Below are 13413 nucleotides of genomic sequence, written 5' to 3'. Positions count from 1 at the left end.
GAAATTTGTGTACAAAATTATCTGAACATTTCTATCATTATTATTATTCCTAATTTATGTTTCAGTAGTTCCTCAAATGTCTACCATATTCATGACATCTAAAGCCATGCCTTAAACTGTAACTTCCTATTTCTGGACGTCTAACTTCTCTTTGTGTAATTGTTTAACATCCTTTCTCTTGGCAAATATTTTCCACATGTATAGTACTAGTTTTTTTAATAGGGGTTTTTCGATATTAGTCCCTTAAATCTATAGTATTTAATATTAATTATTTAACCCAGCAAATTTCATTACTATGTTAATATTAAAATTTGATATTAGTCCCCCAAATCTCATTACTATGTTGATATTAGTCCTTCTGTCATATAATCCGTTCAAATTTGTTAACTATATTTAGGTTATTGGTTACCATAGATAGGTAATTACGGGTAATTACATAGATGCCCTCCCCTCCTAGTTAATTCCTGCCAAAAACATTACTGTTCTCCTCCTCAAACTCCCAATCTACATTTCACTATCGCTAATATCTTTCACTCGAAACCTCCCTAAAATTGACCTCCCTACCGCCTACCCACCGACGACTGATTCATGTACCTCAATGACACCACAATCACAGGCTCTCCCTCCCTAGTCTCTTACTCTCCTTTGCCACCACAAAGCTTGCCACCACACATTTCGATGGCAACAACAACGTGCCCTAGATCCGGCCATTGATTTTGTTACCGGTGAATGCGTTCCTCCTAGTCAGCGGTGACGCCAACCTCATCTTCGGAGAGTGGTTTTTGGGCTGCCGAGGAGGGGAGGGCTGGAGCAGCCAAGGAAGGGGATGGGAAAGAGGAATTTGACGAGGGGAAAGGGGGGGGTAGCTAGCCAAGGTGGAGGGGCTTGGCAGTGGTGTCCCGATCGAAGATGAAGATGTAAGTGGAGTATATAGGAATTGGAATGCAGGAGATAGAAGGGATGGCCAGAGGTCAGAGGTCACAGGAGCGATCCTAATCACTTGGAGGATTGGAGGGCAGTTGTTGCTGGTGGTGGAGCTCATGAGGCCAGAGGGGAGAGGAGAGGGGAGGAAATGGGTTTAGATTTTGTAATTGAATCGGGTTTTGAGGTTTTACTTGGGTATAAATTTAATGGATATCGGATTTGCATTTGTCACCAAAGTGTATAAAGGTCAGTTCACCCTGAAAGTTAATGTTAACAGAATATTCTGCTCCAAATCAAACAGCCCTTAAGCAGAGGGACTAATATCAACATAATAAGGAGATCTAGGGGACTAATATCTAATTTCAGTAATTTGGGGGACTAATATCAAAATACTATAGATTTAAGGGGCTGATATCAGAAAACCCCGTTTTCATGTAGAACCATATCTGTTAATACCAATCCTCCATCTTCGGCCAAAACAATGTTGTTTACGAGCGCATATCAGCTATACCCACATGTAAGCATTTATCCTTTTTGTCTCACTACTCGAAGTGGGACTAATCTCACACATTATACTATGGTAAAGGCGACAACCACCTGAATCAGGCTATTCTCCTCTTAGCTAACTTTCTTATATGTTCTCTACTCTCTAAGGAAAAGAAGCATCTTCATTTTTTCTTTTTACTCTTTTCGTCTTCAATCGATTACTGGCTATATTTCAGATAGCAACTTAACTGGGAATGGTCTGTGTTTTGGTCTGAGATTGCCATTTGAATGCTTTGGCTTATTCTTCTATGACAATGATTTTAGGTGCATGCTGTTGGTGCTGAAAATGATGGACCAAAGTGGTGGGAGAAGAATGCCGGGCCAAATATGATTGATGTTCATTCAACACAAGAGTTCATTGACGCTCTCAGCCAAGCAGGAGAAAAGCTTGTGATTGTTGAATTCTATGGAACTTGGTGTGGGTCTTGCCGCGCCCTGTTTCCAAAGGTGTATCTTCTTTTCTTCGTCATTTGCGATATATTATTTATATTTTCAGCTAGTATACCATGTTAAGAAATAAGTAGATTTGTTGGTGTTTTTTTTCTGACCAAGTGCGCTATGCGTGTTTATTATCAGTGGAGAAGCATTTCTGATATGGGAAGTTTTATATATATGGTAAAATCTTCCTACATTATAGTTTTTGGTCTTATGATCATGTTACCATTCATTGTCTGTTATGATCATCGTGGTAGTTTGGATAAAGCTGTGTGGAATCAGTAAGTTGGTATTTGCCATGAGGCCAATGAGTGTGGTAGTTACTGCAGTACTAGGGTCACTAGTTGATGGAGCAACAGAGACTAGTTGTGAGTAGAGCTTACTGAACCTGGTTGAGGCAATTAAAAAGAAATTTGCCTGTTAACTGGAAAGGTTATCTTTAAGAAAACTGAATGTAGAGCAGAGATTCCTGTAACCTATGTAGCACGGACACGGATCCGACACGGCCATCCGACACGCCGACACGAGGCAAATCCTAAAAAATACATAGGATACGTGTGTTCGACACGTGTGTCCGACACGGACACGACACGACACGGCTTCATGTTATGCGTGTCCGTGCTTCATAGCCTGTAACTAACCTTGAAGTTTTGGATAAAGTCCATATTTTATGGAGTTATTTACTCTGTAGAGATGGCGCTGGCTAACTTTTAATTAGAAGAGAAATTATACGCTGAGGTTCCCAGTTCTTTCCAATTTAGTTTTGTAAGAGGATATCTACCTGATGTTATTGCAGGAGTTTCTGCATATATTCGTGACATGTTCTCTAGAATAGTCTATTAAATATACAAATGTGCATGGACGCACAGGCATGACTTTCAACCTTGGATGTGCTGCTTGTATCACTTCTCACCAAATTTAGGAATAACTCAAATGCATCTTTATGGCTTTATTTATGCTGTTTCAGAAAGTACATATCTATTTGTTTTATGTGGTATATGAGCTAGCAAAAAAGATTAACAATGATGAAGCATGGAAGTTCTAGCAGTGAATTACTGAATGGCAAAACATTTATTAAGTCATTAAGCAGCAGTTGATTCGTTATCTAGGACTTTTAATTTATTCTTCTACGGAATACTTCTTATATTATCACATTTTAAAAAGCTATTTATTTGAATCCTTCATGTGATATTATTATTTTTATCCAAGGAGAAAATTTATTTGTTTATTGGGTAGCCAGAAATTGGCGCTTGGGGGCCACTTTCACTTTTTCTCTTATAAAATACTAAAACAATTATATTGATAATCACATTCGATAATATCAAGATTTTTTTTTGAGAGAATTGATAGGATCTCAAACTTGAAAGCCCTAAGCAAACATTTTATATGAAATGATTGTTTTAGAACATTTTTAAATAGTATTTATATGATATTTTTTTAAACATAATTTGCACAATTGTACTTGGTTTATTTTTATTTTTCAATTTTTAATCAAAACTTGACAATCAAATTAATATGCTTCCTTAAATTTATTCACTAAAAAATACATATGGTTTTGCAATATTAGTCCCTTAAATCTTTCATGTTTTTAAATTAGTGCCCAAATCTTTGAAATTGCTATTATACCCCTTAATTGTTAAGTTTTTTTTAATTTGTCTCTCAAATCATTGTTATTGCTATTAGGTCCTCAATTTCTTAAGTTATTTCAAAATTAGACCCTCCAATCAAGAGTTGAAGTAGCAGTTGGAGGGGTTAATTTGAAACAAGATATGAGAATTGGGGATCTGAACAATTTCAATGATTTAAGGGACTAAATTTGAAATAACTTAAGAATTGGGAAATCGAAAAGCAGTTTCAATGATTTGGGAGGACTAATTTCATAAGATGAAAGATTTACGAGACTAATATCGGAAAAAACTCAAATAAAGTTAAGTAAGAACGAAAACCTGATTCTTGGTTAATTTTTTATATTTAAAGAGAGAAATCAAAGATTTTGAGATTTGTCTTTTGAGAAACTATAATGGAATCAAAGATATATCTATCTTCTTGGTCAGTTAATTTGGTGGTAAGAGAGTTTAAGACCAAATATTGAATAGAAAAACAAATCTAGATGGTGTAGAGATAAATATCCCAATAGTAAAGTTAAACAAGTTGAGAATTTGACCTCGTTGTTAAATCATTGAATCAAAAGTTTTTGGGCCTCATATCCGCTGACTTATTTCTCAATCCTTAGAGATAATTCTAGTAAGGCCCAAGCTTGGCTACAATGAAGCCCATATACATTGGATATCTTTCAATAATAGTAATATAGACTAAGCTTATACAATCGAACACCCTATACATACATATGTGTGTGTGTGTAAATGTAGATGAATACTAAAATATTCAAATATGAGAACTGAAATCTCAAGGCTACCAATCAATCGACGAACATGCTCTATTTGCAAGATTCTGAGTTCCTTCCTGATTACAGGACTCTCACTCGCTTGCCTTCAATTATAAACCCACAGGTGAAGTTACTTTATATAGGACACCAGTGCACAAAAATAGAGCATAGAAAAACAAATCTAGATAGTGTAGAGATAAAGATCCCAATAGTGAAGTTCAAATAAATTGAGATTTTGACCTCGCTAAATCATTGAATCAAAAGTTTCTGGGCCTCATATCCGCTGACTTATTTCTCAATCCTTAGAGAGAGAATTCTAGTTTAAGGCTCAGCCTTGGCTATAATGAAGCCCATACACATTGGATATCTTTCAAAAATAGTAATATAGACTAAGCTTATACAATCAAACACCCTATACATACATATCTATGTGTGTGTGTATTGATGCCCAAGATTCTAAAACTAATACCCAACGTATTTAAGTCAAGGTGGTGAAGGGGGAGGGGTTCATGTGCTCCCCCAATCCTCCTGCCTCTGCCATTGGTATGTAACTCAGAAAAAAGTTAGGAGTGCGTCAAAAAAAAAAAAAAAAGATGTAGATGAATACTAAAATATTCAAATATGAGAACTGAAATCTCAAGGCTACCAATCAATCGACAAACATGCTCTATTTCCTGGATTCTGAGTTCTTTCCTGATTACAGGACTATATCACTTGCTTGCCTTCAATTATAAACCCACGGGTGAAGTGTTACTTTATATAGGACACTAGTCCACAGAAATAGAGCATAGAACAAACATCGTCGACAACAATATTATGAGAATCAATTTCACAATAAGGTCTCATCAAATGATACTGGCAAACATGTATTCATCATTCAAAAGGAAGTGTGTCTAATGACATCAATCAACAAGAATTCAGATATAGAATATCAACCAATAATATTTAAGATATGAATTTTCACACAACAAATAAGATTACAACATGAGGTTAAATATGGAAATTCCAAAGGTAGGTGACATTGAGTGGAACTTGAAGATAATGCCTTATTTTCTTGCATATAGTATTCTACCGAAAAGTTAAGTATTATAGACCAGAAAAATTCCTTAATTAGATACCGTGGATCTTCAGTTTAGAGGTGCCACTATTGGTGATCTAAATTCGGAAATGCACAACAAATCTACTCGCACAAACTCGATTGACATATGAAGGTGGTGATGTAAGTAAGGTGACACTGACTAGAACTTGAAGACAAAATATTTTTCTCTTCCAGCAATATTTGTTGTATATCCAAACTAATTATAGGTTATTGAAGGGTGAATAAGTAGAAAAGACCTTTTTGGTGCTCGTTAACGAGAGGAATAGCGAAAGCTTTCTTTGATAAATGTGCATGTCCAGGTTAAGTCCTTGGCATAATTTGCATGCTTAGGGATATCCCTTATTCAGATAGGCGTGTACATGATGGTGTTGTCGGTGAATGTTGATGACCGTCCTTTCCCCTACTTTCTAAGTTTCTTTTATTCATCTTACTGGTTTTTTCAGTGGGTGTTGTTATTCTTTTTCTTTTAATTGGTGTGTGCATTGGTTTTGGGGGGAATGTTCTGATTTTTATTTCTGTTTAGTGGTGTGTTTATTGGCTTTGGGAAGCGTGTGTGTAAGCATTCATGAGTGGCTCACTCATGATGTACATGCAATCATAACATGGTTGATGCATCTTTTTTTGCATGTTGTCTTTATTTAGAAACAGATTAAAATGTTGAAAATGGGAAGAAAATTACAAAAGATTAACTTTTACCAACCCTTCAAATTTTCAAGCAGATAGCAATATGAAAATCCCTGGCCACACACGGTTGGCATTCATTTTGACAAATTGATCTGGATCACCCCTTGGAAAATGTAAATGGCATCCAAGTATCCAAGTCTTAGAAGCATTTTACTGAGTAGAGCTTTCATAAGCTAACATAGTGGTTGTCTGTATTTGAATATTTATCAATTTTTATCTTCCTACTACCCTTCAATGCGTTTAATTAATGATCAGATTTACAAGTTTGTTCCCTTTACTGAATACAATTAATTTTAACATTTTTACGTAAACTTACCTACACTGCAATAGGTTAGTGTCTACATTAGTCATTAATTACTTTGATTAGTGATGTCATAATGTAGAACTTCATAGTGTGCATTACAAATTACTAGGAACCATAGCGTTCCATCAGTTTAGTTTAACCATAGCTGACATTATTAATAATATAATAATAAATGAAGCTTTAGCCCTTCCTCAAGGCTGAAATTTTCTCCAAATGAATTTTTGTCAGACACATCTGTATCAACTATCAAGTTTGAATGTACTAACAGTCTTAAGTTCCTTAGGTTCGTAGGACCTGGTCTACGTCAAAAGTTTTGCAGCCTTCCAGCTGTCTATATCATAGTAAAAAAAAAATCCTAGACATGATTAGGTTGTGGTTCTATCGTGCATAATCTACATTGGAAATAGCGTTGAGAATTACCTTTTTTCTGGATATTTTTTCTAGATTCAATGGAAACTATAAATGTTACTGTGAATATCAAAAAATTGATTGTATAAAACTTATTGGTTAAAATTGAAAAAAGAGATTACGCCTTTAAATTTATCTGTTCGATAATCTCATTTCTGTCTTTTATTACCTTTTCTTGAAAGGGGATCACCCTTCAGATCAATAGCATTTGGCATTTACGTGCCATCCTTAACTGCCCACATACAGATGAAGATGCTTAATTTGCTGAATAGCTATTATTTTTGTTGTCTACTATATTGTATCCATGTGAAATGTCTCCAAGTTGGGCAAATCTGATATTTTCTCTTTTCACTTTAGGCCCATTGATGTGTAGTCATGAATAATCTCTCAGAATTATACTTTGTTTGAGATACAGCATTGACTCATTCTAATATGTATTGTTATTTAATCTGTAACTCATAATTTTTTTCCCTCAAATTGATTTTCAGCTATGTAGAACGGCTCAAGAAAATCCTGATATTATATTTTTGAAAGTTAATTTTGACGAAAACAAGCCAATGTGTAAAAGATTGAACGTTAGGGTGCTTCCCTTTTTCCATTTTTATCGTGGTGCTGATGGGCAGTTGGATGCTTTTTCATGTTCGCTGGCAAAGGTAAGCAAATCTCTGTGATAATTTGCACATATTACTACAATATAGCAAGCTGTTACTATTATAGCTGGAATCCTTGATAAACAAAATGAAATACTGCAATTTCAATACATTCTAATAGTCTTCTGCACATTACTTCTGTCTGCTCAACTATATTGTTTTCTTGTGTTATCAATGATTGAACTTATAGTCTTATTGTAATACCCCAAAGCCACTTTAGTCCCACATCTACCACTCAGCTAAGTGGTAGCTTAAATAGGGACTCAAGTTGCAACATTGACTGGTCAATTTTAGTGGTGGATCGAGTCAAACCATGTGTTGCACTCAGTGGATCCCACAAATTGCATAGCACTAAAGGACTTGGGGGTCATGAGCGTGACAAACGATATTGGAGCAGTTAGATAGCTGGAAGCGTTGAACTGAGTACTATGAGGGACTAAGTGCTATATTGCATGAGTACGGTGTGAGCCACCTCTAGGACTTGTTGGAGCCAACTTTGGAATCCACATCATCTGCTGACGATACCGAGAGACCAATTGTCATCCCCCGATGAGGACGTTGCCGTATACAAGATGCAATGATTGTAATACCCCAAATCCACTTTAGCCCCACTTTGGCCACTTAGCCAAGTGGTAGTGGGTTTAAATAGAAGTAAAACGGACTCAAGTTGCAACATTAACTAGTCAATTTTGGGGGTGGATTGAGCCAAACCACGTGTTGTATTAAGCGAGTCCTGCAAATTACACTACGCCTATGATATCCAAATGCACTAACAACATGAATCTTGGTTTTCAATTATAAAGTTCAGCTGTCATCTAGTAGTGTTCCTTCATAAGTTATTGTCAGGTGTCTACCTTGTGAGTTTGTGTTAGCAAATGCATTATGTTAGGTTCTTCCGTTTCTGTTATTGTCAAAGATCTCTTCCACTAAGGTATGATGAATGTGATATACCGAAAACTTTCAAGTGACCTTTTGTTTCTCTACTGTAGTACGGAAGTATCACCCATTAGGTTCTTGTAATTCTCAAGATCTCTTGGCCCTCTTCCATCAGATGGCTTGGATGTCATATGCCAAGAAACTTTCATGTATCCTTCACTTGTTTAGTTATTTTACTACAAAAGTATCCCCTGTTTTTGTGCTACCTGTCGAGGCAAAGTTAATCCCTTTTTTTAAGTAATATCGTGATGCCTTTTCTCACCTTGAACTCTTTGTTTTTTTACTTGAACGCTTGCTAGCTACTTCCCTAGGTGTGCCTAGAGAAACTAGGTTCTTAAAATCTAGGACGCGTGTCGTTCATCCATGTCCACGACATTACCTTGAATATCTTTACTTGATGTTACTGATGCCAATGGTCTTGCACCCGTATTATTTCTCATTAGGACTATAGCTTATTAGGACTATTGATCCAATGTAATGTCATACATGTTGAATAAACTTTTGTCTGGATACGTACGTATATATATACAATTGTGTTTGTGTCTATATACATACATACATACATACACATACATGCATACAAATACACCCATGCACGCGTGCACACATGCACACATGCACACATATAGAGTATAGCTTTTATAAACTTAAGTTGATAGAAGCACATTCTCCATCAACTTTTTTTATCCATTGATTTTGCTTTGAGATTCGCGCAACACATCAAAGCTATTTTTTATATGTGTACCTTAACGTGTATCACATGCTAGCATGAATCTAAAAGCAAAATCAAGGGATATAAAGGTTGGTGGACAAGTGCTCCTATCAGTTTAAATTTACAAGAATTTTACTCTCTCTCTCTCTCTCGTGTGTGTGTGTGTGTGTGTGTGTGTGTGTGTGTGTGTGTGTGTGTGTGTGTGTGTATATATATATATATATATATATATGAGAAGGATGTGTATGTTTGGTACCAAACACAAACTTGGTGTTTAGTAGTGAGACCGCTCATTCTCATCCACTTATTCACATAGTCCCCACTTAAAAATAATCACCCTTTAATTATCCAACCCATGTGAATGTGGTCTTCCTTTTAGGTGACTGGACTAAAATGAGCCACCTCTCTACCAAGTACCAAATTTAACTGCTGAATGCAAGCCACATACACAGTAAACCAACTAAAAATGTAACAAAGGGAAAAGCCTAGACAGAATGCATAACATTAATAATAAAAATAAACAAAATCTGACGATCTCACTTTCATACTCCCTTTAAAAGTACGAGTTCGGAAAAATCTTTTCATGGTCATTATTACCCTCAACTTTTTAAAATATTATATTATTATCCTAATCTATTCTAATTATCTTATCTTCTTTGAATTAGTAACTAAATGATTTATCATATTTAAAATGAGACTTAACATGTTATTGGATAAAGAAAATACGTTTGATATAATTCAAATCATTTACTTATTTCAGTTCATAGAGAAATCTAAAAAAAATATGCTATCTAGCACCTAAAATTTTTTGGACTTTGTAAAAAAAAATCTTCGAAGTTTTTTAAATTACAAAAACACCCCTACAAATTTAAAATTTTATTAAAACATCTTGAAAAATTATAAATTTTACTTATTTCAATTCAGTGAGAAATCTAAAAAATATATGCTAGCTAGAAACTAAAAGTTTTTTGATTTTGGAGAAAATATCTTGTAAGTTTTAAAAATTACAAAAATACCCCTAAAATTCAAAATTTATTAAAAAACATCTTCAAAATTTCAAACTTAGCACACTAAAAACCTTCAAATAACACAAACAACCCCCAAAAATTTATGAAATTTACAATAAACACTGAACTTTTTACAAATTACAAAATAAAACCCACAGAATTGTAAATTTATAAAAATCTAATAATTTCTAAGCTAATAGTACATTGAAAATATAGGAATTATAAATATCCCCTACATAATTTATAATTTAAAGAAAACACCCTGAGAATTTTAAACTTATTAGTAAATTGAAAGCATAGGAATTATAAATAATCTATAAATAATTTACAATCTGTAGAAAAGGCTTAAAAGTTTAAAAAATTACAAAAAGCCCCTAAAATTCATAATTTATAAAAAAACTTTGAGAATTTCTAACCTATGGACACAAAAATGAATATACGAAATTACTAACAACCCCTAGAAAACTAAAATTTGACTAAAAATATCATACTCACTTTAAAAGTATGGATTTAGGAAAAACCTTTCATGGTCAAAATTATCCATAACTTTTTTTAAAAAGAACATAAATGATTGAAAATCTATTAAATTTTAAATTTACAAAAAAAAACACCCTTAAAGTTTAGCACATTGTGAATTACCTTTCCAAAGTTTAAAAATTTTCAATGTTTTTTTGTAATTTCTTTATTTCAATGTAATGTTTAATAGTTTTGTGTATTTGTAAATTACAAATTTTTAGGGTGTTTTTTATATTTTTTTAATTTTTTAGGGTGTTTCTTTTGTAGTTTTCTAAATTTTTATTGTGTTTTCAGTGTAATGCATAAATAAGTCAATTAATTATGATATTAAAGAGTAAGTTATTTTTAAGATTATTAGGCTATAGTTAAGTGTACAACACATCACTGTTCCTAGATAGTGTAATTTATATATGCAAAAATTGTATATAAGATCCTTTACGAATTGAATGGTCACCCATCTTTTGAAAACTTCATGATACTAATAAATAGAGATATTGTACTAGATTAATGTGTTTATAACTCACAAATAGTAGACCAGTCTAGATTGAAAGAAACAATAACGATAAGATTATTAGACCATAGTTAAGTGCGCACATCACTATTCCTAGCCAATATAGTTTATATATGTAATTTTTTTTAGATAATCTATATAGTGGTTAAAAAGTTTTTGATTTAATGTACTATTTTTTTATAAATTATATTTAATGTGATCCACCATATAATTTTGATAGTGGTCATCATAAATTTAATATGTTTGATTGATTGACTATAAACGTATATAGATCATAGATTACTTTACTTTCTCACATGAGCTAATATTTAATGTTTAATAATTTAAATTATTATTTTTAAACTTAATATAAAGAGGAGCTTTAATAACATTTATTTATTTACCTACAACATAATACAATCTCAATTTTTATTTTTGCTGGAGATTTATTTCATAGCTAAGCGTATCAAATTAGTAACTAAAATAATAATTAATTATGCTGAAATTAGGATGATTATAGTTGGTCACTCACTATGAAGTTTTTATAAAGATATATACATTATTTTTTATACCTATCTGCATTGCCAATGTATAATATACAAATTACTTCTTAATTTGACACATTAAATTACTTTTTCTTTGTAGAAATTTCTTCTTTGACTTTTAGACTCTGTAATCACTATATCACCATTTTAGCGTAGAAAAGACCACACTCTAATTGGCTTTAAGTCAATGTTTGAGTTGAACTGAAGTACATATTATTGCTACTATGTATATATATTTTTTAAGAAATATATATATCAATACTTTTTAAGTAGAAAAGAATATTTTAACCTCTAATATTATAAAAACTAAATATAGCCAATTGTGTGATTAACAAAAGAGAACTTACATAAGAAAAATATGAATAATAAGATAAAAAAAGGAAGGTAATGATATTGCCAACAATACTACAAATAGTAAACTATAATGTAATGTTAACATATTTTTTGGAGCACAACTACTGACTATAAGCATAGAGGTTTCTATATATATATTTTATAGTTTATTTAAAAATATCATATATAGTAATATCGTTGTAATAATATTGTTATTAGGAAAAAATTCTTCATAAATCAATATGTTTGTTACGATATATAAGCTATGCACTCGAAATTCTTGTGTCTTTTATAGAGTCAAAAAGTTTGAATACAAACCTCTAACATGTTGCTCTCACAACAACAAAATTCACTTAACAGATGTGGATATTTCATATAAGTTATGTATCCTATATACAATACAATTCCCCTATGCAAGTGAGTTATAATTGTATTTTTTATTCACATCGTTTAGGGTAAGATTTGATAGGGACATTGTATCAAAGAAAAAAATTATATTTAGAGCACATAGCAAAATATATCATAATCTTCCTGTTCTAATTTCGTAAGAAAATAATTCTTCATACTTTTAATTTTACTTCTATGATACAGAGAATGAGCTATAAAATTAAATGAGAATATTATATAATATAAATAAATATGAGTAAAATAATAACTAAAAGTTAATGTGAATATGAGTTAAACCACAACTAAAAGTTTAATGATATATTACAAGTAAATTCATATGCAAAATTCTTTTACGAATTGAATGATCACCCATCTTTTGAAGATTTTAATATACTAATAAATATTAATGATATATTACAAGTAAATTCATATGCAAAATTCTTTTACGAATTGAATGATCACCCATCTTTTGAAGATTTCAATATACTAATAAATAGAGGTGTTGTATTAAGTTAATGTGTTTATAACTCACAAATAGTAGATCATGTGGTCACAGACTGGGTTGAAGGAAACAATGACAATATTTTATTTAAGAGATTATTGAGTTGATGATCAATCCAAAAAAAACTTTATTTTTTTTTTATTTTTACTCTATTGTTATCAATTTAAATAATCATGATATTCAACCACGTGCATTGCACGTGTATCTTAACTAGTATATATATGTGTGTATGTATGTATATATGTATGTATGTATGATATTATGAGCTCAAATGTGGGCTAGACTAATTGACTCATCATATTCATGATCGACACCGTATATCTTGTTCAAAACATCATCAAATATGCATGGTGAAATTTTCATGTAGTTGGAGTTTGCTAGAATAGGAATCAAACTAGTTTTTGTACATGGATAAAATAATGATTAAAAATTTCTAAGTGATACAGTTTTTTCTACGTGTAGATCACGTAGGGTGTAAATGAAAATGAACAGTGCCGATTATTGTATTGGGTAGGCAAGTGGGCTAGCTCACGATAATAATTTCATCTC

General features: G+C 32.4%; 1 protein-coding gene across 2 annotated transcripts in view; it reads left to right on the top strand.

Moving 5' to 3' along the window:
- LOC109828449 (thioredoxin-like 2, chloroplastic) overlaps positions 1-13413 on the top strand; it is a 27737-nt gene that overhangs the window by 3540 nt on the left and 10784 nt on the right. For both annotated transcript variants that reach the window (XM_020395446.1, XM_020395450.1), the window contains exons 2-3: positions 1735-1917; positions 7275-7439. In XM_020395446.1, coding sequence (XP_020251035.1) covers positions 1735-1917; positions 7275-7439 — 348 coding nt within the window. The remainder of the gene's footprint in view (positions 1-1734; positions 1918-7274; positions 7440-13413) is intronic.

This window comes from Asparagus officinalis, chromosome 1 (genome assembly GCF_001876935.1).
Source record: "Asparagus officinalis chromosome 1, Aspof.V1, whole genome shotgun sequence".
NCBI lineage: Eukaryota > Viridiplantae > Streptophyta > Magnoliopsida > Asparagales > Asparagaceae > Asparagus > Asparagus officinalis.
Note: the sequence above shows the minus strand (reverse complement) of the source record. Positions and strands in the feature narration are given on the sequence as shown.